The sequence below is a fragment of the Ailuropoda melanoleuca genome, chromosome 4 (genome assembly GCF_002007445.2).
Source record: "Ailuropoda melanoleuca isolate Jingjing chromosome 4, ASM200744v2, whole genome shotgun sequence".
Lineage (NCBI taxonomy): Eukaryota > Metazoa > Chordata > Mammalia > Carnivora > Ursidae > Ailuropoda > Ailuropoda melanoleuca.
In genome coordinates, this window is record NC_048221.1 from 12,506,852 (window position 1) to 12,532,742 (window position 25,891).

General features: G+C 53.1%; 1 protein-coding gene across 8 annotated transcripts in view; it reads left to right on the plus strand.

Moving 5' to 3' along the window:
• The window catches only part of MYO9B (myosin IXB), a 65,761-nt gene that overhangs the window by 19,279 nt on the left and 20,591 nt on the right, over positions 1-25,891 (plus strand). For 4 of the 8 annotated variants that reach the window (XM_034658003.1, XM_034658007.1, XM_034658006.1 and 1 more), the window contains exons 2-15: positions 6,379-6,473; positions 10,877-10,939; positions 11,362-11,461; positions 11,726-11,826; positions 13,595-13,724; positions 15,239-15,328; positions 16,707-16,823; positions 17,168-17,302; positions 18,550-18,671; positions 20,430-20,571; positions 20,860-21,064; positions 21,616-21,697; positions 22,837-22,926; positions 24,279-24,392. In XM_034658003.1, coding sequence (XP_034513894.1) covers positions 6,379-6,473; positions 10,877-10,939; positions 11,362-11,461; positions 11,726-11,826; positions 13,595-13,724; positions 15,239-15,328; positions 16,707-16,823; positions 17,168-17,302; positions 18,550-18,671; positions 20,430-20,571; positions 20,860-21,064; positions 21,616-21,697; positions 22,837-22,926; positions 24,279-24,392 — 1,586 coding nt within the window. The remainder of the gene's footprint in view (positions 1-6,378; positions 6,474-10,876; positions 10,940-11,361; positions 11,462-11,725; positions 11,827-13,594; positions 13,725-15,238; positions 15,329-16,706; positions 16,824-17,167; positions 17,303-18,549; positions 18,672-20,429; positions 20,572-20,859; positions 21,065-21,615; positions 21,698-22,836; positions 22,927-24,278; positions 24,393-25,891) is intronic. The other 4 variants (XM_034658005.1, XM_034658009.1, XM_034658008.1 and 1 more) reach the window with 4 other exon arrangements.

A 25,891-nucleotide genomic window follows, 5' to 3' on the forward strand; every position in this document is an offset into this window, starting at 1 on the left:
AGAAACAGGTCACTGGCCCGTAATTTGCCAACCTCGGTAGAGATCAGAGCCCGAGCCTAACCCCACCCCGCGAACGTCAGGAAGGTGCCCTCCACACAGCCAAGTTTCATTCGCATACAGACCATCTGTCCCTGCTTCAGGCAACAATGGCAGAGTCAAGTCATTTTGACAAAACCCCAAATATTTATTACATGGCCCTTCACAGGACAAGTTTCCCTGGTTCCCATAGCCTCGTTTCATCTTTAAACAAGCTGGGGAGTCAGAGGTTCTCTCCTTCATTTGACAGGAGAGGAATCTGAAACCCAAGAGCGTTGAACCAATTTGCCCCAGGTGACCCTCCCCCCAGGCCACTGGGACCCACTGGAATCCCTGCAGGCAGAGCCATTTGCCTGGGCTCCTTGCCAGAAGTAGTCCTCCACCCCACGCGGGGTTGTTTTCCCAGCATTTCCACACAGGAAAGCCCCAAGTTCGGGTGGACGCCCCGGGGCTGTTTGCTCAGCACACAGGGCAGAGTGGACCCTCCAGGCTCTTCGGTCCGTGGACACTGCCTGTCGAGCTTCTGTGTTCCCATCAGGCCCATGAGACACCTCCCGGGGTCCCTCCTGCCCTGTCTGACCGTCCTCTATGTCCCCAAGTGGGCACAACCTGTCAGTGGGTTCAGGCTGAGTGCTGTTTCTTATAACAAAGTATCCCCGAAACATGGAGAATATCGTGGAGAAAAATAAGTCTGTGCCACCCTGCCACCACCAACCTCGTGTCGCTCCCAGTGTCCTATTCTCCCCACCCCCACCCATGACTGGAGCAGGAACCCAGCAAGGGGGAGACCATCTCGTTTGGCCCCATCTTTAGGCTTCATTGTTGTGTAATACATGCTAATGTTCTTTCACCGATGGAGGCCTGTCCTCCGTCACCACGCCCAGTCTGGGCTTGGACACAAGAGATCTGGAAGTCCCGTGTGGCACGTGGTCTGAGGCAGGGACAGAGGCTTCACCCTGAGGTGACACTGCCCAGGGAGGGGCAGCATCAAAGCCACAAAAGGTGGTGAATGGCCGCCCCCTGCTTAGGCCAATTGGGGGGCTCCTTGAGGGGGTGACACTTGATCCGTGGCCAGGGTGGACGTGTAGGTACCCCCTTCAGAGCCCCACTTTGCAGGGGGCCCTCTGAAGCTACAGCAGTGCCAGGCACAGAGCAGCCAGTCAATAAATTCTTATCAAGTGGAAGGATGGATGGATGGATGGATGGATGGATGGATGGATGGATGGACAAATGATTGAGTGAATGAGACCACATGCGCCAAAGCCTCACAAACACTTGGGAAGTGAGGTCCCTGTGGCTAGAAGGTCAGGAAAACAGAAGGCTGACCCTGCAATCAAGACAAAGCCATTAGAATGACCTAGAACTTCCCTCTGAGAAAGAGTGGCCACGGGTAAATCTGGGGGGCAGTGGAGTTATCTTGGGTTAGGCCACCTCAGCCTGGCTGGAAGGACAGCCACCCTGAGTGGTGAGGCTGGGGGACTTCTCCACAAGGGAATCCCAACTGGGGCTCACCTGTCAACGTGGGAGATGAGGCAAGAGCATTTGCCTTCGTGAGCTCATCCCATGGGGCTTTCCGGTTCTGAAATCTGAAAGCAAAACAGTTTGCCTAATGCAGTCCATCAAGACTTGTTTGGTTTTTGTGGGGGATGCCCAAGAGACCAGGTATAAGCTCAGAAGGGGCTTGGGCGTCCATCTGCCTGGTCACCAGGCCCAGGGTGAATGGCCTCAGCCAGGGCAGGCAGGTACCCCGAAAGGTCCCAGGCTGTGGGGATGGAGGGGCCAATGCATGGAGCATTGGCTGGGAGTGAGTTCACTGGGTTCAAACCCAAGGTCGTGTCAACTGCCTGCCTGCCCCTCACACTTCAGGGAAGTTAGCAGGCCTCTCTGTGCCTCAGTTTCCTCTGAAATGGGCCACACTTGTTTCTCAGAGGCATAGAAGCAAAAGAAAAAGAAGCCCCGGTGTGCCTGGCATGGGACTGGACTCACCATGGGTCTTTCTGTGATGTTACCACCATTCTTCCTAAAATGTTTACCATGCTTTCAGTGTAGAGCGGAGGCGGCATCCTGTTTAGATGGAAAATGCCCCTTCTCAAATTTCTGGCTAAGATGCGCAACCTCCGTTTCTCCAAATTAAGAAACATTTTTGAATTTCCCAAAAGAACCTCAAAGACAAGGACAGTTTAAAGAAAGTCAGAGGTCCCCCCAGCTCTTGTCATCCTTGGTGTGTGGGGGGGGGGCTGGGAGGGGGGCGCACACGGTGCCCTCCCTGGGCCCGGGATCATCTGCCCCATCAGAGGAAGGGGCGAGCGTGTTGTTTCTTTGTTTTTACCTAGAAACCCTGCTTGGAGGATTGTGAACTACAGAGTTGTCTCTTTGTGGGTTTTTTCCTTCTTGTCGTGATTCTGGGTTGGTTTTTTTTCCCAAAATGTGCAACTTATATTAGAAATGTGTACTTTATGTTATATAAGGGGGGGAAAGTGTTTCCAGGAAAGTAGAGGCCCTTCTCCCATAGCATTTTGCCAGCACTTTGGGTTTTCTGGCCTGGTGGGAAGACAGCATTAGCATGTGGCCTCCATAGCCCCAATTTACATCGCAGCGGTGCCAGCGCCTGGTTCCCGCTTCCTCCCTCCAATCCACTCGCCACCCCCCCCCCCGCATGACCACCCCGCACACCATCCTCCCTTGTACTCCCATGCGCTCTGAGGCCGTGCACGCACCCATCCAGCCCCGGGAGCAGCTACGTAATAGCTCCCCTGGCTGTGAGCGCCAGGCCAGCATTTCCTCTTCCTCGGAGGTATAATAGCAGCAACCGGATATTTTTAGACTGGCTTTGAAAAGTTGCAGTGTGCTGAGACCGCATACCAGACGCATGAGGTCACTGCCCCCCCCCCCACGCCTGGGCTGCGTGGGGCTGGTGGGCCCTCGCATCCTGAAGACTTTCCCTCTTGTGGTCCCCAAGACACCAGCCCTGACTGTTAACTTAGAAATCCCATGGAGTCTTGTCCCAAGTTCAAAAGGGGGACTGTCGTGGGTCTTTGGGATGCGCGTGCATGTTGCTGGGGTGCCTCTGCAGTGGGCCCTGGACCTGGCTGCTGCAGGGGCCCCAGCACAGAGAGAGAATGCCGTTCCCCGGGGAAGGAGGCCACACAGCTCAGGCATCGCTGCGCCATCTGCTCGTAGTTAGGCAGGCGGGCTTGCTCACAGAGTTTATTTTAGTTTGGAGCAGGCGGAGGGCCCGGGCCTGTCCTCAGCTAGATGGCACCCCGCGGGGTCTCGTGAGCCTGGAATGAAAGGAGGAAACGGACCTGGACCTGTTGCCTGCCGAGTCCCTGATTCCCGGAGCCGAACGTCAAGAGTCCCTGGGCTTTACTCCAAACAAAAAACGCAGTTCCAAGGCTGAACTTGAGGGAAACCAGAGATTAAACCTAGAAAGAGTTTTCTTCCTCACAGGACTCCTTGGGCCTATAGTGCCCACGGGGGTCCTCACGACAGGATGAAGGGCCCCCAGAGCCCTCGACCACTCAACCCTGCGGACCCCTTTTACCTCCGTCCGTACATAGCAGTGCTGCTCAGCAGTTCAGCCAGCTCTGGGAACATTTCCGGTTGTCGCAGGTGCTGCCGGCCTCTAGCAGGTGGAGGCCAGGGGCGCTGCTCGGTACCCCACAGGGCACAGGATGGCCCCACCACAGAGAATGATCCGGCCCCACGGATCAGCAGGGCCGAGGCTGGGGACCCACTGCCGGGTTCTGCAGGCACTTGGGAGACCAGGCAGACCCAGACCTGGCCCCCAGCTATTGTCACCCAGCCACCGGCCAGCAGCTCAGTCACACACGTCAGGACATGGTCATTCCCACTGGCTGAAGAGCCCCTGTGTTTAATCCAACTCTCCAGAGACTGTCAGAACCTGGCGATGGATAGGTGTCCCAAGGAAGCATTTGTGAAGAAGGGAAGCGGGCTCTGTGGCCACTGTCTTGACTCGGGAATGTGCCTCCTCAGACTGGGTTCTGCCTCGGTGAGGCCTTGTGGTGCCCACTCCCCCACCAAAAGTGCCCGGCCACCACCTGCCCTGAGCAGATCCCCCCTTTGCACCACCGGGCCAGGTTGGCTCTCTGGGGCTGCTCCTTCACTGTTACACTCTTGCTGGGTGACTTGGCCGTGACCCCAGGTCCTTTAGCAGGGCCCATTCCTGGGGTCTGGAGCCCCTGGGGCAGTGGGGCAGGAAGTTCTTGTCCTGTGACCCCCCACCCAGCCAGGTGCCACTGTCCTGGTCCCGAGCTCCGCGGAATGGAGCCGTTCTCAAAGGAAGTGTCCCGGGCCTCGCCACAGCAGACGCTTTTTTATGGGGCTTCTGGCTTCAGAGTGCCACACGTGATCCACCTGCATTCATTTCCCTGCAGAGTGAAGCCTTTAAGAAAATCCCGATTCCTCTCTGTGTCAGCACATCTCCTGGTTCCTGAGTCCCCTGCAAGCCTGGCCGTCTCCCCGACCCTGCCCTCCTCCCTCTGCCCCACCGGACCCTCAGACACCCACGCTCAGTCCCCACCTCCCCCACTGCAAACCTTGACAGTGGCCTTGCCACTTCCTCCCTGCTGCCCTCATGCGTACCCAGCCTCCCACACAGCTCAGCCTTCTCAAACTGGAACATTGTTGACTCTTCTGGTGGCCACCAAGCTTCCCTTTGTGCGTGTGAGCGGGGCATCACCTCGCCCCCCGTCACCCCTTCTTTGGCCCCTGGAGCCACAAGGGCTGGACAGCTGAGCGCCAGGCTCCGTAATCAGTTCTGCTTCTCTCCCCTCCCCTGCCCAGCCCCACTGCTCCCACCTCTGCCAGCGTCTTGCTCCCTGAAACTGCCCCCAGCGCCTTCCCTGCCCTGCATTCCCCCAAGGCTTTATCATACCTTCTCCCTGTCTGTTCACCCCTTAGGGGTTTTGGGTCCTTCATGGAGAGGAACCTGGGCAGGGTGTGTTCTTTGTCTTAATCTGGGTGGTGGGCACATAGGAGGCGCCGGGGGGGACACCATTGAGTCACAGACTCCCTGCACTATGCATCCTTTCCTCTGTGTATTGGAAATAAAGCCCCAATTCATGCCACAGTGAGAATGAACCCCAGAAGCATCCTGCTGAGTGAAGGAAGCAAGACAAAAGGCCACATAATGTATGCTCCCACTTAGGCGAAATATCCCGAACAGGCGAATCCATAGCAGAAAGCAGACTGGTGGCTGCCAGGGGCTGGGGGAAGCCTGAGGGGGAATGGGGAGTGCCAGCTAATGGGGATGGGGGGGGGGTCTCCTCTTGGGGTGACGGGAATGTTCTGGAACTAGACAGAGGTGATGGTTACGCAACACTGTGAGTGTACTGAGTGCCACTGAATTGTTTATTTTTCAATGGTGGATTTTATGTTAGGCCAGTTTCACCCCAGTCAGAAAATTTGTTGTGGGGGCGCCTGGGTGGCGCAGTCGTTAGGCATCTGCCTTTGGCTCAGGGCGTGATCCCAGCGTTCTGGGATCGAGCCCCACATCAGGCTCCTCCGCTAGGAGCCTGCTTCTTCCTCTCCCACTCCCCCTGCTTGTGTTCCCTCTCTCGCTGGCTGTCTCTCTGTCAAATAAATAAATAAAATTAAAAAAAAAAAATTTGTTGTGAACCAGCTTGTCCTCCCACAGAATCGCAGGACCCCCTCCACGACAGGACCTGTCTCCACATCTGCTCCCTCCCAACCAACCTCATCTTCTCCTGGGGCCCAGAGCCCACGTCAGCCCAGGGCCCAGCAGACTCCTGGAAAGGGCCAGAACGGTCTCTGTCATGGTTGCTCTGTTGCTCCAGTGTGAAAGCAGCCACGGGCGATCCATAAATGCGCAGGCCTGGCTGCGTGCCAACAAAACCTTATGTATGGACACTGAAATGTGAATAGAATTTTCATGTGTCAGGAAGTACTAGTCTTCTTGGTTTTTTTGTTTTTGGGGTTTTTTTGAATGATTTACAAATGTAAAAACCACTCTTGGTGCACAGGCAATACAGAAATAAACTATGGACTGGACTTAGCACCTGGGCCAGAGTTCGCCCTCGGAGCAATGATAACGGAAAGAGAGTATGGTTGATGAGCGTTTTTCACATCCGAGACTTCAAACTTGAACCCCTCACACACAGCCCAAACACAGAGATAAAGTATGTTGGTGCACACCTGGGCTCCCACACGCCTTTGTGTTTACCAGTCTCCTCAGGGCCGCCAGCTGACTTCAGGCAAATGAGTGTCCATGACACCCCGGGGGACCTCCGAGGCTCCAGGCTGCGGCGTGTAAAAATTCCATCCTCAGGATCTGAAAACCTGCTCTTCTTTTCCCCACAGGCTTTCGGAAATGCCAAAACGGCCCACAACAACAATTCCAGCCGATTTGGGAAATTCATCCAGGTCAACTACCTGGAGAGTGGCATCGTGAGAGGGTGAGTTGACAGCCGCCTAGCTGTGGGCCTCCAGCCTTGGTCTGGGGTCCTGGGCATCCCTGGGAGCAAGACGCTGGCAGAGGAGCCGGCCCGGGAGCTCAATGTAGAAATGGTGGCTCTGCAGATATGTGAGTTGTACAAGGAAGCAAGTGTGGTTTTATTTAAGTCATTGATGTGAAGATCTGAGTTGTGGGTCCAGGTGGGAAGTATAGGTGTGGGGGGGGGCAGGACCTCTGTCCCCAGGTCATCGAGTATGGGTCCAGGTGCCCCAGAAGCAGGTACAGTGACCTGAAGGTGCTGGCATGATGGAGTTTGCCAAGAACAGGCAAGGACACACCAAACTTGGTCTTGATGAGGTTTCAAATTCAGTGGGTCTGGTGATGCCATATAGGCAGAATTATGTGGACTGTGGCATTTGCCAAACATGTGCCCCTTTAGCCAGGAAGACACGTAATGCTGGGTAGCAGATTGAAGTGATTGTTCACGGGAGTACTGAAGGTAGGTGGGTGGGTGGATGGGAGAGAGGGTGGGAGGGTAGATAGATTAATGGATGGATTTGTGGGTGGGTGGGTAGATTCATGAGTTAGGTGAGTGGGTGGGGGTAGATGGACAGACAGGTAGATTCATGAGTTGGGTGGATGGGTAGATGGATGGATTTGTGGGTGGGTGGGTAAATAGATGAATAAATTCATGGATCGGGTGGGTGGGTGAATGGATAGATGCATCGCTAGATGGGAAAATTCATAGATGGATAAATTTATAGATTGATGGATTCATGGATGGGTGGATGGATGAATGGATTAGGTACATGGGTGAGTTGGTAGGTGGTAACTGGATCGTGAAGTTGATTGTCTGGTGAAAGTTAAAACAGACCAGCATTTTGTGCCAGAAATGTGAGTTCCTTAGGTGAAGGTACAGTTATTTCAACTAAATGTATAACATGGAAATTGTGTCCGTTACTCTGTGCAGTGGTTATGCTTACGAAAATGTCTGGCGGCTTTGTGAAGTGAATTAATGTTATAAGGAATCACCTATTTTGTCACCGTATTTAAGTCATAATGTCATTTCAGAATTCGGTTCTGTAGCATTTCTTTTTTTTTTTTTTTTTTTTAAAGATTTTTATTTATTTATTCGACAGAGATAGAGACAGCCAGTGAGAGAGGGAACACAAGCAGGGGGAGTGGGAGAGGAAGAAGCAGGCTCATAGCGGAGGAGCCTGATGTGGGGCTCGATCCCATAACGCCGGGATCACGCCCTGAGCCGAAGGCAGACGCTTAACCGCTGTGCCACCCAGGCGCCCCTTCTTTTTTTTTTTTTTAAGTGTATATGTTGGGTAGTTACAGCTGGTTAAAAAAATGTCATTGTGATTTAATACTGATAATGTTTTTGGTATTTTTTTTTAATATGCAAAGGTCTCATGAGCTGATAAAACTCTTTCAAAGTAAGAAACAAAAAACATCTTGGCACAGTCTGGGGTTACTCAAAGGGATCGCCCCTGCCTCCACATTCTGGTGCGAGGGTCTGTGGTGGGAGCAGGATTTATACCGCTTCCAGGTGATTCTCTGAGCAGCCCAAGTGTTCGACGCGGGGAGGAGACCTGAGCAACAGGGCTAGAGTTCCTAGAGAAGGTTCCAGCATTTCAGGAATGGAGAAGTCCTCGAGTGGTGGGGCCTGGAAATTGAGTCCAAAGTATGTCAGTTCTTCTGTCCGTCTCCCCTGACTGACGATCATCTCAAATGACGATTCATATTCAGGACACAAATGGGAATGTTGAATCCTTCAGCCTCTGGTGTCTTTCCTTTTCCCACTGCCCAGGCTCCAATGGGCAGTGGTCTCGGGGAGAGACCCCCCAGTAAAAGGCAGTTCTGCTCCAGCCCCTCAGCCCCCCACAGACCATCCATTGGTCCCCCCAGCTTAGCACTGCTGGGCACTTGCGTGGGCATGGCCACCCCCCAGCCCCATTGCAGGGCCTCTGAACAGCAGGAGTTGCCCAGAGTAGCTTGTCGGGCACATGACACAGAATTATACCCCATCTGTAGTTCTGGGGGCTCCCTCAGGGAGCCAGAGATGCCAGAAGGCTGCCTCGTAATTTCCTGGGTCCTGGGCTCGCTCTGCAGCCGTGGGCCAGACCCAGGAGCCTTTGCTCCCAGCTCGCTCCTCTCTAAGGTCTGTTTGGTGTCCTAGGGCTGCCATAACAAAGTGCCAGAAACTGGGGGGCTCAGAACAACAGGAATTTGTTGTCTGACAGTGCTCCCCCAGGGGGTCCAGCAGAGGATTCTTCGTGCCCTCTTGTGGCTTCTGGTGACCCCAGGCCTTCCTTGGCTTGTGGCCAAGTCACCCCAGTCTCTGCTTCCACCATCACATGGTCTTCTCCTCTGTGTCTCAGTGTTCTCGTCTACTTCTTAGGACTTTGTGCTCGGATTTAGGGTCCACCCTCGTCATGGACATGATCATGTCTCCAGATGCCTTCCCTTAATTACATCTACAGAGGCCCTTTTTCCAAATAAGGTCACACTCACATCTCCTGGGGGCCACCGTGTGACCCAGTGCACCAGCAAGGGTCAGCCCCCAGCTCACTGGTACAGCCTGTTCTGCTGGCTACAGCCCGCCCCATCGAGCTCCGGGCCAGAGGCCCTGGGTGGCTGAGTCTTAGAGACCAACTTTTGAAAGTCCTCTGTCTGTGGCCTCAGATTCAGGAAAGGAAGTCCCACCTCAGCCCATGACCGTGGCCTGCCCACGCTCCGAGGAGGAGGTGCACTTCCTGTCCAGGGAGTGGCCACAGCCAGCTGGGGAAGAAGCAGGCCCAGACCCGGTTCTGCTTTTGGGGAGTGACACTTCTCAGTGCCATTTCCTGTGGAGGCCAAGGGTCAGGGGCAGTCCAAGCCTTCCTCCAGTTCCCCAATTTGCAAGGCCTCGTCTTCCTGTGGGTTCAGTGGCTCAGTGCTGGGGGTTCCCTGGCCCCCTACGAACCCCGATAGGGGCCGGGGCCTTAGAAATGATCAGGGAAAGGAAGGGGTTGTTGTTGTCAAATGACAGCTCAGTGCCAGTAAGGGGTCACTGTCCTCCCCCCTCCACCAACGCAGCACAGGGAATTGGCCACAGGTAGAGATTCCAACAGGGGTCTGATTCTAGAACCAGACACGGCCTCCCTCCCTAGGAGAACAAACCACCAATAACTAAAATAGTTACTAGCAGGGGGAAGGAATAGAAAAAAACATACGGATTTGGAAGAAGAGAGGACATAGGCCGAGTCTGTGGACATCCGCCCATGCATGTGTCCCAGGCAAGGCTGCAAACAGGAGACTGCCTTCCTGGAGAGAGAGGCAGGCAGCATCCAGCAAGCCCTGGACCAGGGGCCCAGTGCTGTCCCCTGGGCCTGCCCCCTTCCAGGCACCAGCTGCCCCTCCTATAAAACAGGATGGGCTCAAATGAGGGTGGCCTGCAGAGCCATCCAGTTCCCATACTTGGTGATGGTGGAACCCATGAAACCCCAGTCCCTCCAGCCCCAGTGGGTGTGGAGGGAGTAAGGCCAATGCCCGGCTCGGGCCCCCGGCAGGCCACTTCCCTCCCTTGGGATCCTAGGCAGCAGGTGGCCTTTTCAGCATTTAGTATCTCATCTTTCTACAGGAGCCACAGTGCCCACCCCGAGGGTGGATGGATTCAGGGCATTTAATCCCTGCAGAACAGTGCTGAGAAGGCAGCAGATGCTCAAGGAATAGTCACCATTACAACTGCTAGCTTTGAGAGTGTGGCTGTAGAGGTCCCTGGCCCCTGGCCCAGAGCCCACCCGGCCTCATGGACCCCTGACCATCAAACACCTGTCAGCTAATGGACGGGTAAACACGATGAGGTTGACTCACAGAGTCCTCGGGCTGAGTGACAAGGCAGACCCAGTATGTATACCAAAGGATTGTATTTCTTTAAAATTCTAGATAAATGCAAACTAATCTATAGTGGGGCTGATCAGTGGCCACTTGGGGGTGGGAGGCAGGGAGGGGTGACCGAGGGCCCAGGAAACTGGGTCATGGTGGTGGGCACACAGGTGTCTGCATGTGTCACAAGTCATCCGTTCACACGCTTCTAGTTTACGTCAGTGACAGCTTGTAAAGCTGGTGGAACGAAATAGGAAAGGACGCAGTCAAGACTCACCATGTCGCACACTTGAAGTATGTGTGGTTTATATCAATAATGAAGCTGTAAAAAATATATACATATAGAAAATCAACCTGTTATCTTATATTTGAATTTTTCACAGGAGAAGCATTTAATTGCTGAAGAGGTGGTGAATGTGGGGCGACCTTCCTATATTGTTTGTCATTATGGTAACAAATTACTCTAGTTCTTCCAGAAAACTCTTCTCAAAAAGTTAACATCTTATTCCTTCATCTTCCTTTTAATGACAGGGCTGTTGTCGAAAAATACCTGCTTGAAAAGTCCCGCCTGGTCTCTCAAGAGAAGGATGAGAGGTAGGAGGAAATTTCCTCGGTGACCCACCACATCTGCCTTCTACCCCACAAAGGAGAGATGCAGGTGTCCTGGGCCTACAGGAGGCGGTGGCCGATCTCCCAGGAGCAAAGCCGCTCTGTGGCTGCCAGCTTTGAGCTCATACCTCCTAAGCCACCTTTTCTGAGCTTATTTTTGTTTCTACCCCAGGCTTTTACCCAGAGTAATACCCACTCCCATCCGCAGACATCCACTCACCGGAGAAGCTCACAGTGTAGTTTTCTTTTTAAGACATAATAAGAATCGACTTATTGTCTCAAATTGGTACATATTTGAGGTGCTTTTTTTCCCCCTGGTATGGTCTCCAAAGCAATATTAGCAGTGGTTTGAAGAGTGGCTGTGGCATGGCCTCCAAAAACGGATTTTTCCTCATTTTCACCCACAGGAACTACCACGTGTTTTATTATTTGTTACTTGGCGTCAGCGAGGAAGAGCGTCAAGAATTTCAGCTCAAGCAGCCTGAAGATTATTTCTACCTCAACCAGGTAAACAGCCCCGCGGCCCGACCACAAACGCTGCCTCTGTTCCCCACGGGCTGTTTACGCGCCACCGGGAGGTCAGAGGCTGTCTGCCTGGGCCCTCTCTGGCCCCCAAACCGACTCCAAGGAGGCCCAGAGGAGGTGGCATAAAGGGGCCCATTCATTCCCCGTGTCCTGAGCCCTGCCACATCGATTCCAGCCAAAATCACTCTTGCACGCCACCCTCGCCGGCCCAGAAATACCCAGAGTGCCACTGAGTTTGTTTTTCAGCATAACTTGAAGATCGAAGATGGAGAAGACCTGAAACATGACTTTGAGAGACTCAAGCAGGCCATGGAGATGGTGGGCTTCCTCCCTGCTACCAAGAAGCAGTAAGTGGGCGGGCCGGCCATCCCGCCATCTCCTGCGTGGAACCCCCCCCCGCCCCTACATCTTACCTAAGGCCCCTCCCTGGGAGCTGACTGACACCCCAATAGGAGCTAAAACACCAAAGCAGGGCAGCCCGATGACCACAAGCTCTTGAAAAGGGACTCGTCATTAGTCCCTGGGAGATGTCAAACCACGGGACTCTTGCCCAACGGTGCAGAGGCACCTCACGCTTAAACATGGTTACGATGGTAAATTTCACATGATGTGTGTTTTACCACAATTAAATTTTTTTTTTTTAAGATTTTGTTTATTTGACAGAGAGAGAGAGACAGTCAGCTAGAGAGGGAACACAAGCAGGGGGAGTGGGGGAGGAAGAAGCAGGCTCCCAGCAGAGGAGCTCGATATGGGGCTCAATCCCAGGACCCTGAGCCGAAGGCAGATACTTAGCGACTGAGCCACCCAGGCGCCCCCACAATTAAAATTTTGAAAAATTTTTTGAAAGCCACACGGGTCCTCACCACACCTGCCCAACGTTCAGTCTACCCAGCGGGAATGCCTGCATGCTTCTGAGAGGGCACATATTGGGCCAGCCCCTTTGGAAATCCATTTGCAGTTTCTACCAGAGCTGTGTCTGCCCAACACCATGTGTGCGTGTGCTGACTTGTTATTAACCACCCAAAAGTTGGAACCCCTTCCCCCCCTACACACACACTCAACACAAATGCTCACCTGCAGGAATTAAATAACTGAAGAAACAGCTGTATATCATGCAGGGCTGGACAAACTTTCTGTAAATGGCCAGATAGTCAAATTTTCAGTTTCGGGGGCCAGATGGTCACTGTTGAGTGTTCTTTTCTGTGTTTACTTTTTTAAACCCCCCCCCCAAAAAAACTGAAGAACCGTTCTTAGCTCTGAGGCTGTCCAGTAATGGGCCATAGAGTGCCACTCCCCGGACTCCACACGCAGCGGTGGGGCTCTGCTGGCATCAGCTCTGCCCCCACGGGACAGCTGGCCGTGTCTGGAGACGTTTTTGGTGATTATGCTGTGTAGCGGAAGGAGGAGACGGGTGCTGCTGCTGGCACCTAGTGGGAGGGGCCGGGATGTGGCTCAGTGTCCCATAGTGCACTGGACAGCCCTCCCCAGCAAAGAATGATCCGGCCCCACATGTCCGCAGGGCCGAGGCTAAGAAATGCTGGCTTGCAGCATTGAGTATGATCAAACCAGGACATCACGTGTAGCACCCCCACGTCACGGTCTTCCAGTGACAGACCAGATACAAGTACATATGATTTCGTTGACATCAAGTTCACGGACAGTGTTAGGATGGGAGGATAACCATTCCTCTGCAGGACCTGGGGTGGGTTCCAGTGCCTGGAATGTTCTATTTCTTGCTCTGAGCGCTTGTTACAGGGAGGTGTGTGTTGTGACAGGTCATCAAACTCTATGCTTAAGAATTGATTGCTTTTTTTTTTTTTTGCCTGTTTATGCATGGTGGAGTGGGTTTTTTTGCATTTTTTTTCATGCATGTTAGGCTTCCATAAAAAAATGTTAATCACCCCTCAACCCCAAAAAAACAAAAAACACCCAGGAGAGCCATCTTTCTACAAAGTCACATTCCACAAAGGGTCCCCAGCAGTGAGATTGAACCTTTTTTAAACGTATGTCCGACTGGACTTGGCTGGTTGTATGAATTCAACCCAATTGGCTGGAAGCTTCTGTCGTCTTGTGACTCTGGAAACCACCCCAACCTAGGCTCCTTTGCTCTTCCAGGATTTTTTCTGTCCTCTCAGCCATCTTATACCTGGGCAACGTTACGTACAAGAAGAGAGCCACGGGCCGAGATGAAGGTCTGGAGGTCGGGCCCCCCGAGGTGCTGGACACGCTGTCCCAGCTCCTGAAGGTACGGCTCCCTGCACTTGGCCACGGTGGCCAGCAAGGACCCAGAACTTCCTGCATGGGCCGCACATCTGTAAACTGGGGTCTGTCTGCGTGTTTCCTCCCCACCATCTGTCCAACACCTCCTCCTTGGGTCTCTTTTTCTCTCTCTTTTTTTTTTTAATTGAGGTATAATCGTCATACAGCCTTATGTTAGTTTAGGCATTACGACAGAATGATCTGGTATTTGTCCGTATTGCAAAATGATGACCACAGTGAGTCCTGTTAACATCTGTCACCACACATGGTTACAGAATCGGTTTTTTCTAGCAGTGAGAACTTGGAAGATCTACTCTCTTAGCGACTTGCAATTATGCCATACAGTATTCTGAACGGAAGTCCCCACGGTGGACATTACATTTCCGGGACTTCTTTATTTTATAACTAGAAGTCTGTTCCTTCTGACCCTCTTTATTAGCCAGTTTACCCATCCCCTTCTCCACCTCTGGCAACCACCAGTCTGTTTTCTGTATCTGTCAGCTTGGTTTAGTTTGGGGGGTTTTGGGAGGGGGTTTTTTGGGTTTTGGGTTTTGGGATTTTGGTTTTTTAGTTTTTTAGGTTGTTGGGTTTTTTCCTTTGCTTTTTTAGAGTCCACATACCAGTGAGATCATACTTGTTTTCTCTGATGTATTTCACTTAGCATAATGCCCTCGAGGGCATGCCATCCCTTCCCCCTTTCTGAAGGACTCCCTCTGAGCACGGCTGCCTCCCCTCTCAGCCCCTCATGTGAAAGGCCCTTCGAAACCACACTTTGATCAGCGAGGTCATGTGTTCATGGGACCTGCCATGCCCTTGTCCGCTGGCACTTGTCAGCCCCCAGGGGGCACTGGGCAATGTCTGAGGCATTGGGGGGTTGTCACAACTCGGAGGAGCTGCCGTCATGTAGTGGGTGAGGCCAGGGATGCTGCTTAAGATCGTATAACGTGCAGCACAGCTTCCCCACAGCAAAGAATGATCCGGCCCCGAGTGTCCGTGATGCCAGATCTGAGAAGTCCTGCCCTTGTCTTTCTGTTTTCTAAGTGCGCATCCCACCTGTGGCTCTTCTTAAAGAGCGTGTGCCTGCATGTGGGAGCCCGGTTTGTGCTGTGTCCACGGGGACGAGTGACCACACCTGCCTAGGAGATTGGGGCAGCTGCCCCTGCCCCTGCTCTGACTGCCTCTGGCTTCTGGAGGTAGCTTGGTGGTCAGGAGGGAACAGGGCAGGAGCCCACTCCAACAGTGACATCTATAAATGCAGGTTGCCAGGCAGCACACAGGCCCACAGGGACCCCCAGGCCTAAGTGACCATCCTCCCAGGGCCATCGACCAAGCCTGTGAGAGTGAGATGTGAGCGTAGTGCACATCACAGGGTAGGGCTTCAGGCCCACTTCCCAGTGCAGCTGCTGGAGGTCCTCCCACCTTCGTCAGGCTTCGAGCCTTACCTCAGTGACATGAGGACCCACCCAACAAGCCTTCTCTCCCTCCTTGACCTCGAAACAGGTAAAGCGAGAAATCTTGGTGGAGGTCCTGACCAAAAGAAAAACAGTGACAGCCAATGACAAACTCATCCTTCCCTACAGTCTCAGCGAGGTGAGCACCACCCTGGGCCCATGAGTTGGGGTGGGGGCTCTGGAAACAGCCAGCCTGAATAGCCTTTTCCCTGTCTTTAAAGAGCAGTGACAGTGTCTCTCGTTCTCATGTGAGCCCAGGCACAGCTCTGAGCAGCTTTCACAGCACACTTCAGCCCCAGGGCCTTATCTCAGGCCACATGTGTTCTCCTTGGTGTTTCCCTGCTGCTTCTCACTAGCAGGGGATGGCCACCTGCAGCCCACAGGCCAAATCCAGCCTGTTGCTTGCTTTTTTAAATAAAGTTTTATTGGCACAGCCACGCCTTTTTTTTTTTCTTAACATGCTGCTTTGCTACCATATTGGCTGAACCAGGTGATCATGACAGAGACCATCTGGCCCTCACGGCTGAACATACTGACCTGGTCTTTAAAGTTTGTTGACCACCTCCCCCACTCCCCAGGCTAGCACATGACCTTTACAACCATTAAATGCATCCCTGAATCTTGATAGGGTGGCTCTCTCTGGCCTTTGGCCCAGCCAGGATGTTTTCCTTGTGATGGGTTTTTCTTGTGTTTTTACATCTCAAGGGCAGTGGGCCTTACAGTTTGCAGCTTGGCTGGCCACAGGAAAATACCTAGCCGTGGCGGGGATTTTTAGTGGGTGGTAGAAGCTGCTTGGGCATCGTCAGCAGGCTCCGTGGACGTTCTGAGCCCCGGCAGATCTGAGCCCCACAAAGATCCCCTGAAACATTCTGTAAAAGTTGCTATAGGACACCTGAGCCCCCCAGCAGCGTGGCTGCCCCTGGGGACCGCAATGCCGAGGGACAGATGCCAGGTGTGGGACTCTGTATCCCTCGTGGCCCTGTTTCCACAGCCTCCCAGGAAACACAAAACCAGGACATATGTTCTAGATCTTAATTGTAGCCAAGCACATCTGTCACAGCTTAAATCTGAGTACATAAAGAGAAACAATTTCTTGTATGTAAATTAGACCTCCGTAAGCCTTTTTTTTTTTTTTTTAAGCCATTACTGCTTTTATGCACACGATGGCATCCCCACTATGCTTCCAGAACTACAAGGACCTGGCTGGTTTTCCTCACAGGCCAGCCTGGCGGCCTCCCGGAGCCTGGGTTCCATCCATTGCTCTGAGGAACGGGCTGGCTCGGAAGAAAGACTTTGCCGAACCGGCTGCCGGGGGGCCTGGGCTTCATAGCTCATGCTTTGGTGTGCAGGGGCATCCCAAGCGGACAGGTGGCACGCAGAGCGAGCGGGGGCATGTCCAGTGAGTCAGGTGTTCAAAGTCACAGCCTTGCTTATCGCCATGAGTGCAGACCTCTGGGTGGCGCAGCACAGGGTTCCCCCATTGTCGAGGTGTGACACTCTCCGCCCTGTGCCCGCAGGCTATCACCGCCCGCGACTCCATGGCCAAGTCCCTGTACAGCGCTCTGTTCGACTGGATCGTTCTGCGGATCAACCACGCCCTCCTCAACAAGAAAGACATGGAAGAGTCTGTCTCGGTGAGAGCCCGCACCCCTGCCTGCTCTACCACTCAGACCTGGGGAAGGCCAGGCCCTCAAGGGTCACACACCCTCGGCAGATGGCCTGTGGTGTCGGGAGCCAAGGTGGCTTTGGTTGGTGTCAGGTGAGAGGCCTGTTGCTCCAAGGGGCAGGCCCAGGGAACAGGATGAGGCACAGTTCTCGGGACCCAGTGCACAGTGAACACACGGCGCCCCTGGTTCACATATTATAGATTCCAAGGCGGTGACAGCAGAGCATTCAGCTGAGCACAGAGCCTGTACAACAAAACAGGTCACTTCCACGGAAGGACCACCGGTACTGACTGTGTCCTCTGTCTTCCCAGTGCCTGTCCATTGGGGTCCTCGACATATTCGGATTTGAAGACTTCGAAAGGAACAGTTTTGAACAATTTTGCATCAACTATGCCAACGAGCAGCTTCAGTATTACTTCAACCAGCACATTTTCAAACTAGAGCAGGTAAGGAAATGCCATCTTGTTGCCTATGCAGCCCAGAGCAGGGACAGAATGAGCCTGCACCGGGATTTCCCTCAGGGCTCGGTTTGCTGGTTAACCAGCCCCGGAATCTTTCTCTACAGAAGAGAAAGTCTGGGAAAACCCGGCCTAGCCTTGGATGAGGCAGACACTGGGGGCATTTTTGTCTGTGGGTCAATTTTGTATCTTCTTTCCATTCAAATGTAAAAATCCATCCAATGAGAGAGAAATGGAGTTACCTTGTAAGGATTTGCTTTGGTCAACAATTTTGATAGTCTGTCTTCCGTGTCTCTTCCTACTATACACTCAGCCATCTTCACCCATGTGTTATCCTTCACATTGATGATTTGGACAGGAAAAAAAAATGATGGGCTTATATAAGTATCTAGCTGACTTTACTATTAAACTTTCCTTCTGGCTGTTGAGCCCTTGAAACGTGGCTGGTCCACATTGAGTTGTGTGGCAGTAGCGAAACTCGGGGGATTAGCAACACATCATGCAAAAGAAGAAGAATATAAAATGCCTCGTTGGTCATTTTTACATTGATCACATGTTGACACGATCATAGTTTGGATGTATTGGGTTAAATTAAGTATATTATTAAAGTTAACTTCACCTGTTTGTTTTTACCTTTTCAACGGTGATTATTAGAAAATTTGAAGTTACGCAGGTCACTCGCACTACATGCCATTATATCACTTGCATTATTGGACATTGAGGTTCCAGAGCAGGGGCCAGCAAGAGGCAGCTCACAGGTCCAATCTGGCCCCACAACCTGTTTTTGTAAATAAGCCTTTATTGGCACGTGGCCACGCCCACTTGTCTATATACCATCGGTGGCCTCTTTCACACTACCATGGCAAAATTGTGATAAGACACCATCCAGCTCATAAAGCTTAATGTATTTACCATCTGGCCCTTTACAAAGAAAGGGACATGGTAAGAGTGATTTTAAGCATCCTGTACGATAGATGTTTAAGGATGTATGTTCTGTTTCCTGTTGTTATTAATAATTTTTTCCTGTTATTAATAGTTTTATATAATTATGAATATATTTCCATTGATATATCAATACATGTCCTGTTATTTACACATGTATGCATGAATGTGTACATAATGTACACATGTATGTATTAATGCGTACATAAATATACCATATATAATGCATGCTGTGTGAACGTTAACATAGCCATGAGGTGGTGAGATTATCAGCTAACCCCCAAACCCTGCAGGAGGAGTACCAGAGCGAAGGGATCTCGTGGCACAACATTGACTATACTGATAACGTCGGCTGCATCCATCTCATCAGCAAGAAGCCCACCGGGCTCTTCTATCTGCTGGACGAAGAGAGCAAGTGAGTGTCCATGGCCCAGTGGCCCCCCCCAAACCTGGTTCCCCAGCCCCTGGAGCCACACCCTGAATCCACAGCATCCCCAAGAACTTCTGAGTTTGTCACACTCATTTGGCCACAGATCCTGACCTCATATTAGTGAAACGCACACAGCATTTATCACAGAAATATTCACACGAAGAGTAACTCAAGTCTGAAACACGCACGCCTGGCAGTTGTTAAGGAAGGGACACAGGGCCTGAGTCTTGAAACTGGGCACAGGGTTGGTGCGTCCTTGCAAAGGGCCATGTGTGGAATCCGGGGCCCAGACGCCAGATTGACCGCTAAGCCTGGCACCCCTTGTCCAGAGGACACTGTGAAGGCTGGGAGGGGAGTGGATGTGGTGCCTTGCGCTTGGTCACTCAGCCGCGGTCACTGAAATTCACTCCTGAATTTGTTTCTTGCGGCTCCTTGAATGACCACAACACAAAGCACAGGCAGGTTTAAACAACAAATGTGTTCTCTCAGGGTCCTGGGCTGAAATCAAGGGGTGGGCAGGGCTGTACTCCCTCCAGAGGCTCTAGGGGGTGGTCCTTTTTCGCCTCTTCCAGCCTCTGGGGACCCCCAGCATTCCGTGGCTTGTGGCTGCGTCACCCCAGTCTCTGCCTCTGTGGTTACATCACCATCTCTTCTGTCTGTCTCTGTCTCATCTGCTCTTCTCATAAAGATTCCGATCCTCTGCGTTAACGCCTCCCCCATGACCTCATCTTACCTAAGTACGTTCGTAAAGACCCTGTTTCTGAATCAGGTCACTTTCACAGGTCGCCAGGGTCAGGACATGGACCCAACTTTCTATCAACAACTTTCGATCAGCCCCTGGTCTGCTTCTGAAGTCCCTGGGGAACTGGGTTAAATCAGGCTCCTCTCCTGTCTCAGACCCCGGCCCCACCTGGGACAGGGGACAGGCACATCCATTCACAGCTGGGATCCAGGTAGAGAATGTTCAGATAAGAGAACAGGCAGGTTGCTAGGAACGGCTAAACCATCACTCCCAGGAAACCTAGAAGCGGGATCCAGAGGAGGAATGTGAGGCAGGGCCAGGCCAAGCAGGGTTGGATCTGTCTTTGTTTAAAATCTTGCTATTTTTGTTCATCGTGGATTTTTTTTTTTTTCATCTGGATTTTCTAAAATAGTGCTTTAAAATGGCATTTATCCCAGTGACTGAGTGAACAGGTCTTCACTCCACACCCTTTCCCTGGCCCTGGAAACAGTGTGCTTTGTAGCTACAGATACCCACCTCCCCCTCCGCCACTCCCCCATCCCCGTTAAGCTGTGGAGCCTGGCGCTGGGCATCACAGGCGCACTGCTCTGCCTGTGTTTGCAATGAGGCTGGGCAGAGGCAGGGCGTGCCAAAGCCAACGGCAGCATTTCCTTCCTGGGAGGCAGAAATAGCCAGGTACAACGGGGCCCTTATTCTGCCCTCGCCCCCCTCGCTTCTCCATCCTCATCTCCCGGCCCCTCCCTATAACAGGAGAGCAAGGGCCAGACCCCCTCCACAACACACCATCCAGATACATACAGATCTGAGACCAGAAGTCCCCCCCCATCCTGAGATTATTCCTGGGAGCTGCCCGTAGTGGGCCCAGGTCCCAGTCTTGCCTGCACCAAATGTCCGCCTTGGCCACAAAGGCCTGGGCCTCATCCACCGAGGGCCTGTGCCCGGAGGCAGAGCGAGTGGTCACCACTCTCCCTGCAGCTAAATGTTCCACGTCCTCTTCCCAGCTTTCCCCACGCCACGAGCCAGACCCTGCTGGCCAAGTTCAAACAGCAGCATGAAGACAACAGGTACTTCCTTGGCACCCCCGTCATGGAGCCAGCGTTCATCATTCAGCACTTCGCAGGGAAAGTGAAATATCAGATCAAGGTACGTGTCTGTCCATTGCCATCATCGGTCGAGGGTGGAAGCAGGAAAGGGGCAGGGTGCATGCCCCGGAGGCCTCTTACCTCTGGCGTGTGCTCGGCCCATCCCCTTTATTGATGGTTCGGGGCAAGGTTTCAGAGGCCCTCAGACCCAGCCCAGAGTCCCTGGCTCTTACTGTTGAAGGCCTCTATTGTTGAGATGGGTCCCACCCCACCAGCAGCCCTTCCCGGGCTGGCTGCCAGGACCTCAGCGGTCACTGGCGAGTGACCACCCACTTCCATCCCCCACCAGGACTTCCGGGAAAAGAACATGGACTACATGCGACCCGACATCGTGGCCCTCCTGCGGGGCAGCGACAGCTCCTATGTGCGGGAGCTCATCGGCATGGATCCTGTGGCCGTGTTCCGCTGGGCCGTGCTCCGGGCCGCCATCCGGGCCATGGCCGTGCTCCGGGAGGCCGGGCGCCTGCGGGCCGAGAGGGCCGAGAAGGCTGCAGGTATGGGGCCCACCTGTCACCATCAAGAGGGGGATACTCAGTCCATTAAAAAGCATACAGTTCTGTGGACTTCAGTTCATACACCATGTCACGTGACCACCACCTCTCTTGCTCCAAAACTTTGATCGTCCCAAACAAAATTTCTGCACTAGGGTATATAATTCACCCTCCTCATTGTCACAAGGCAGGAAGGCACATTCCTGTCTTTCCGTAAGGACAACCTGAGGCCCAGAATGGCTGAGTGACTCCCACAGGGAGCTAGGCTCTAGATACCGGCCACGGGGCTCCGTTTTACAAAGGGCCTTGATTAAAAGCAGGACCAGGAGGATAAAGCCTTTTTGAGAAGTAGGAATAAATAGTGCTGTTTGGGAGGAAATCAGACCCTTCATGGTTCCCGGCTCTGCCCAAACTTGAGTGTCAGACTGTTTTGTCCTTTTTTTTTTTTTTTTTTTTTAATGAGTTCAAGTCAGGATGGAAGCCTCTGTGGCCAAGACAAAGGCCTTCCAGGCCCCAGGCCCCCGCCTCCAACTCCATCTGCTCTGTGTCTGCAGCAGGTACGGGCAGCCCGGGCAGCCACGGTCTCCTGGGAGAGCTGCAGAGAGGAACCAGCACCCCGTCGGAAAAACTGTACCGGTGAGCGAGACCTTGATTTGTCCGAACCGGAGCTGGTACACAGCAGTATTGTTTAAAACAATGCCAGACACCCTCCACCCAGGTTGGGGTTGACATGAATAAGGAAGCCAGCAACCACTTGAATCTAAAAGACCCAGGAACACATGGCATCTGGCTGCTGCTTTTCTGCACACAGAGAGGCAGGCCTCGATGCAGCATCTCCTTTAGGGAGATGTTGGACGGCTCACTTTACAAAGGATTCTTTTCATGACCTGTCGTGGCCGTTGGCGGGTGGGACCAGGGAGCCGCTGACTGGTTGCATCGAGCATCAGGCTTGATTTAAGAGCACTTCCTCCCTTAGCGTGGCCAGGGTGGCCCAAACGCAGATAGGCTGAGTTCCTTCATTTGCTCTCAGAACACAGTATGCCTCATTGCACACAAGATGATGAGGGTATTTCGTGGCCACCTAGCAATGACCAAGGGCCTTCCACATACCCCAGTTTGCACTGAGTAAAACAGTGAGCAGCGTACGCTCCCAGGAAGGTGGGGTAAAAAAAGGCCACGCTGGATGGACCTCCGAGGCAATGACGAAGCCAGAGGAGGGACCCTTCTGATATCTTGAGAGAGCCAAGTAGGCTGTACTGAAGAGGGACCAGCTGAACCAGGCAAGGCAGGCAGGGCATGCTAAGCAGTTGGGGAGGCACATGCAAAGGCCCTGTGGCAGCCAAGTTCCCAGCTTTCTTCTCAATACTCCAGATTCCCAAAGAGCAAGTTACTCGATATTTAAACTTGAAAAGATCATTTTATTTTTGAGCCCTTCATTGTAAAAACTTCCCCAAGAGTCATAAACATGTATGTATGGAGGTAGAGTTAGCACCTAGGTAAGTGACCATAAGTGATTTGTCTGAAAGCACCGTGTGTTGTTTTCCTGCTTTTAAAAGGTGCATTTTTAAATCCGCTTTTTCACCCAAAAGGGAGCAAGAGGAAGAGAATGCATCTCTTTATTTGCTTGTGTGTTCCCCCCCACCCCTCCCCCAAAGACTGAATGTGGCCCCGGACCCACATTCGCTAAAGTGATACCAGACTCCCCAGGGCCTGGCCCCGAGGCCGCGGGTCGCACTCCAGGAGCACGTTTAGTTTATACAGATTCTCCCTTTCAGCTGCTCAATGCTAGATTTCTCATTTGACGGCTCTGAGGAGTTCGATATTAACGCTTTTGAGGACATCATTGCTTTCTATGAAAGCAAGAAGTAAGTAGAAGCAAAGGCCTTCGAACCCAAGACCAGGGAGGCACAGGAAGAGCCGCTGTCCCCAGGCGCTCAGCATGGCATCCAGGGCCAGGAGTGGGAGTCAGCAGTCCGGGGAACACCGGGGCCTGCTGGGGACACGCTAGCCAGATTTGGCAGGGTCAGGGGGCATGGGTTGAAGCCATAGGCCTTGTCCGGAGCTCTGGCCGCTGCGCTGACCGCTCAGGGTATGGAGATGAAATGTGACCCCTCTGTTGTCTTTGCTCTGTGCCTCCCTGGAGGGCAAGGGAGCAGAGGTAAGTGCGGCTGTCCAGGCCCTTGGGCATGGTGCATGGAACACGGACGAAGGGCTGCCGATCGGGGTCTTTCCAGGCCAACTGCCCAGAGCTTAAACATGTACTTGAAATAACTGGAATGAGGGGTTTTGAAAAGAAACGAACAAACCAGAACCTCCCGACTCACCCTGCAGTCACTGCTGCCTCGTTTCCAGAAGTTCCATAAGGACGTTTGTCGTCTAGACATCCTTCATGAATAGTCACTTCCAGAGCATCTGATTTTCATCTCATCCATTCTCATTCTCACGCATTGGTGCCAAAGTTTGGGCCTAGGACGTATCCTCAGCCCTGAACCCACAATGATCGAACAAAAGGAAGTCAAGGAGATTGAATTCTTTGGGGCAAAGCTCTCCTTCAACTAGGGTTTCCCACCCTCGGTGCTGGGCTGGGTCCCTCTGTGGTGGGACCGTCCCTGTCCCTGTAGGGGTGGGTTGAGCAGCATCCTGGCCTCAGCCCACCAGATGCCAGCAGCACCCCCCACCCAGTCATGACAACCACAAATGTCTCCAGACATCGCCGGGAGGGTAACATCGCCCCTGGTGGAGGGCCACAGTGTGAATTGCCATCCATTCCTCCTGAGGTCTTTCTTGGAGCCAACAAGGAGATCGACATGTGGCCCCAGAATCAACCAGAAAAACTGATGAGCTATGTCCCACAGGCACCCTCTGGTCTCTTTTCAGTAGCCCTTGATGCTTATTGCAGATTCCAGAAGGCCGTTCTAGAGGAGGCCTTTTTCAGTGATCTGAGAAGCCCTGTTGCAAAACCCATTCTGCCTGAAGCAGGCCCGGCCCTCCCAGAGCAGGGAGGGAGCCTCCGTGGGGTGGCCAGCCACTCTTGGCTGCACCCCCTTCTCGGTGCAGGCAGGAGAGAGCCAGTGGTGTGCAGACTCCCCAGCTGCATGTTTCGGCTCCAGTGGCCTGGGGATGGCCCCGACCGTGCTGGGGACCCCAAGGTGGCAGGCCTGCTGCTCTAACTCGGTCTTCTCCCTGTCACTGCACCCCCACCCCACTCTACCCTCAGCGATTTGCATGACCAAATCATCAAGACCATCAAAGGATTGCCCTGGCAGGGTGAGGACCCCCGTAGGCTTCTCCAGTCCCTCAGTCGGCTCCAGAAATCCCGCACCTTCATCCTGTGAGTCACCCCAAGGCTGCGGCACCTCCCCGCCCCCCCCCTGCAGCAAGTGCAACGACCGCCTCCCCCCACTCCCAGGACCCCGGCCTGCGGGCTTCCTGTCATGCTGAATTGGCCGCTGCAAACGTGCTGTCTTGTGGTTCCATTCTTACGCCAGCCTCTGCTAAATGGCCCTCGTAACACTCCTGCCCCAGCGTCTTCCCCATGGCCCAAATCCCTGCCAGCTCCCCAGTGCCCGGCATAGCTTCGCAGGAACACTCCTCCCACAGAGCATCTCTTTTTCTGACCTCAGACGTGCAGAGCAAGGCTTGCTGCCCCCACCCCTTGCCACTGTGAGCTTAGGAAGGAGCTTTCGGAAGGAGGGCGTCTGATTTCACACACATCCACGGCCCTGCTTTGTGTGGACGGCAGTGCGAATATGGTAGGGAGGGCCCAGAAACCACACACACCGGGTTTGGACCTGGTCTCTCTCTCGCCCACTCGCCACGTGGCCCGAGTGCTCTGAGCTTTCAGCCTCTGTCTGCAAAGCAAGGGTGACGACTTGCGGAGCACCAGGTGGGCAGCAGCCTCGGCCAGTGGGGCGCCCGGAGCCACTCAGGGCTTGTGCCCACAAGAGAACCAGTTCTCGAATTCGTTTTTATTATGCTTATTCTGCCTCATGTGGGTTAAGATAGAATGTGACAACAGGACCTCACAACCAAGCGTCTTGCTCATTTGTGGGGCACCATTTCCTCAGCTGGTTGGGTTTTTATTTCAGATTTTATTTATTTGTTTAAGGGAAGACACGAGAGGGGTAGAGGGAGAGAATCCAAGCAGACTCCCCGCTGAGTATGGAGCCCAACATGGAGTTTTGATCTCACAACCCATGAGATCCCAACCTGAGCCGAAACCAAGGGTTGGTCGCTTCACCAACTGGGCCACCCAGGCACCCCTCCTCAGCTGGTTTTAAAAATGAGCCAAGCTGCAAGTTGTGTGGGTTGTTTTTTTTAAGATTTTATTTATTTATTTATTTGACAGCACAAGCAGGGGGAGCAGCAGAGGGAGAGGGAGAAGCAGACCTCCCGCTGAGCAGGGAGCCTGATGCAGGGCTCATCCCAGGACCCTGGGATCATGACCTGAGCCCAAGGCAGACGCTTAACCGACTGAGCCACCCAGGCGTCCCCAAGCTGCAAACTTAAAAAAATGTTGTGTTTGTCTGCAAGATTCCATGAAGTGTCTGAGAATAAGAGCCGTAACCCCCGCCCATGCCCAAAAGATCAGCTTTTGTCTTTTCTTTTGCACCAGCATGATTCTAAAATGTACTCCTACCCAAGCCCCATTTCAGTTCTTTCCGGGCAGATCCCCCCACAGCCTGCCAGGGGGTCCTGCAGGGGTTCTTTGGGCCTACTTGGCATTTCCCAACGTGTAGAGAATAGAGCCAGGACACCTGGTAGGCGTCAGAGCTGTGCTGGGTCCTTCCGAGCTCCACAAGGGGCAGTCCACTGTCATTTTTTGCGACC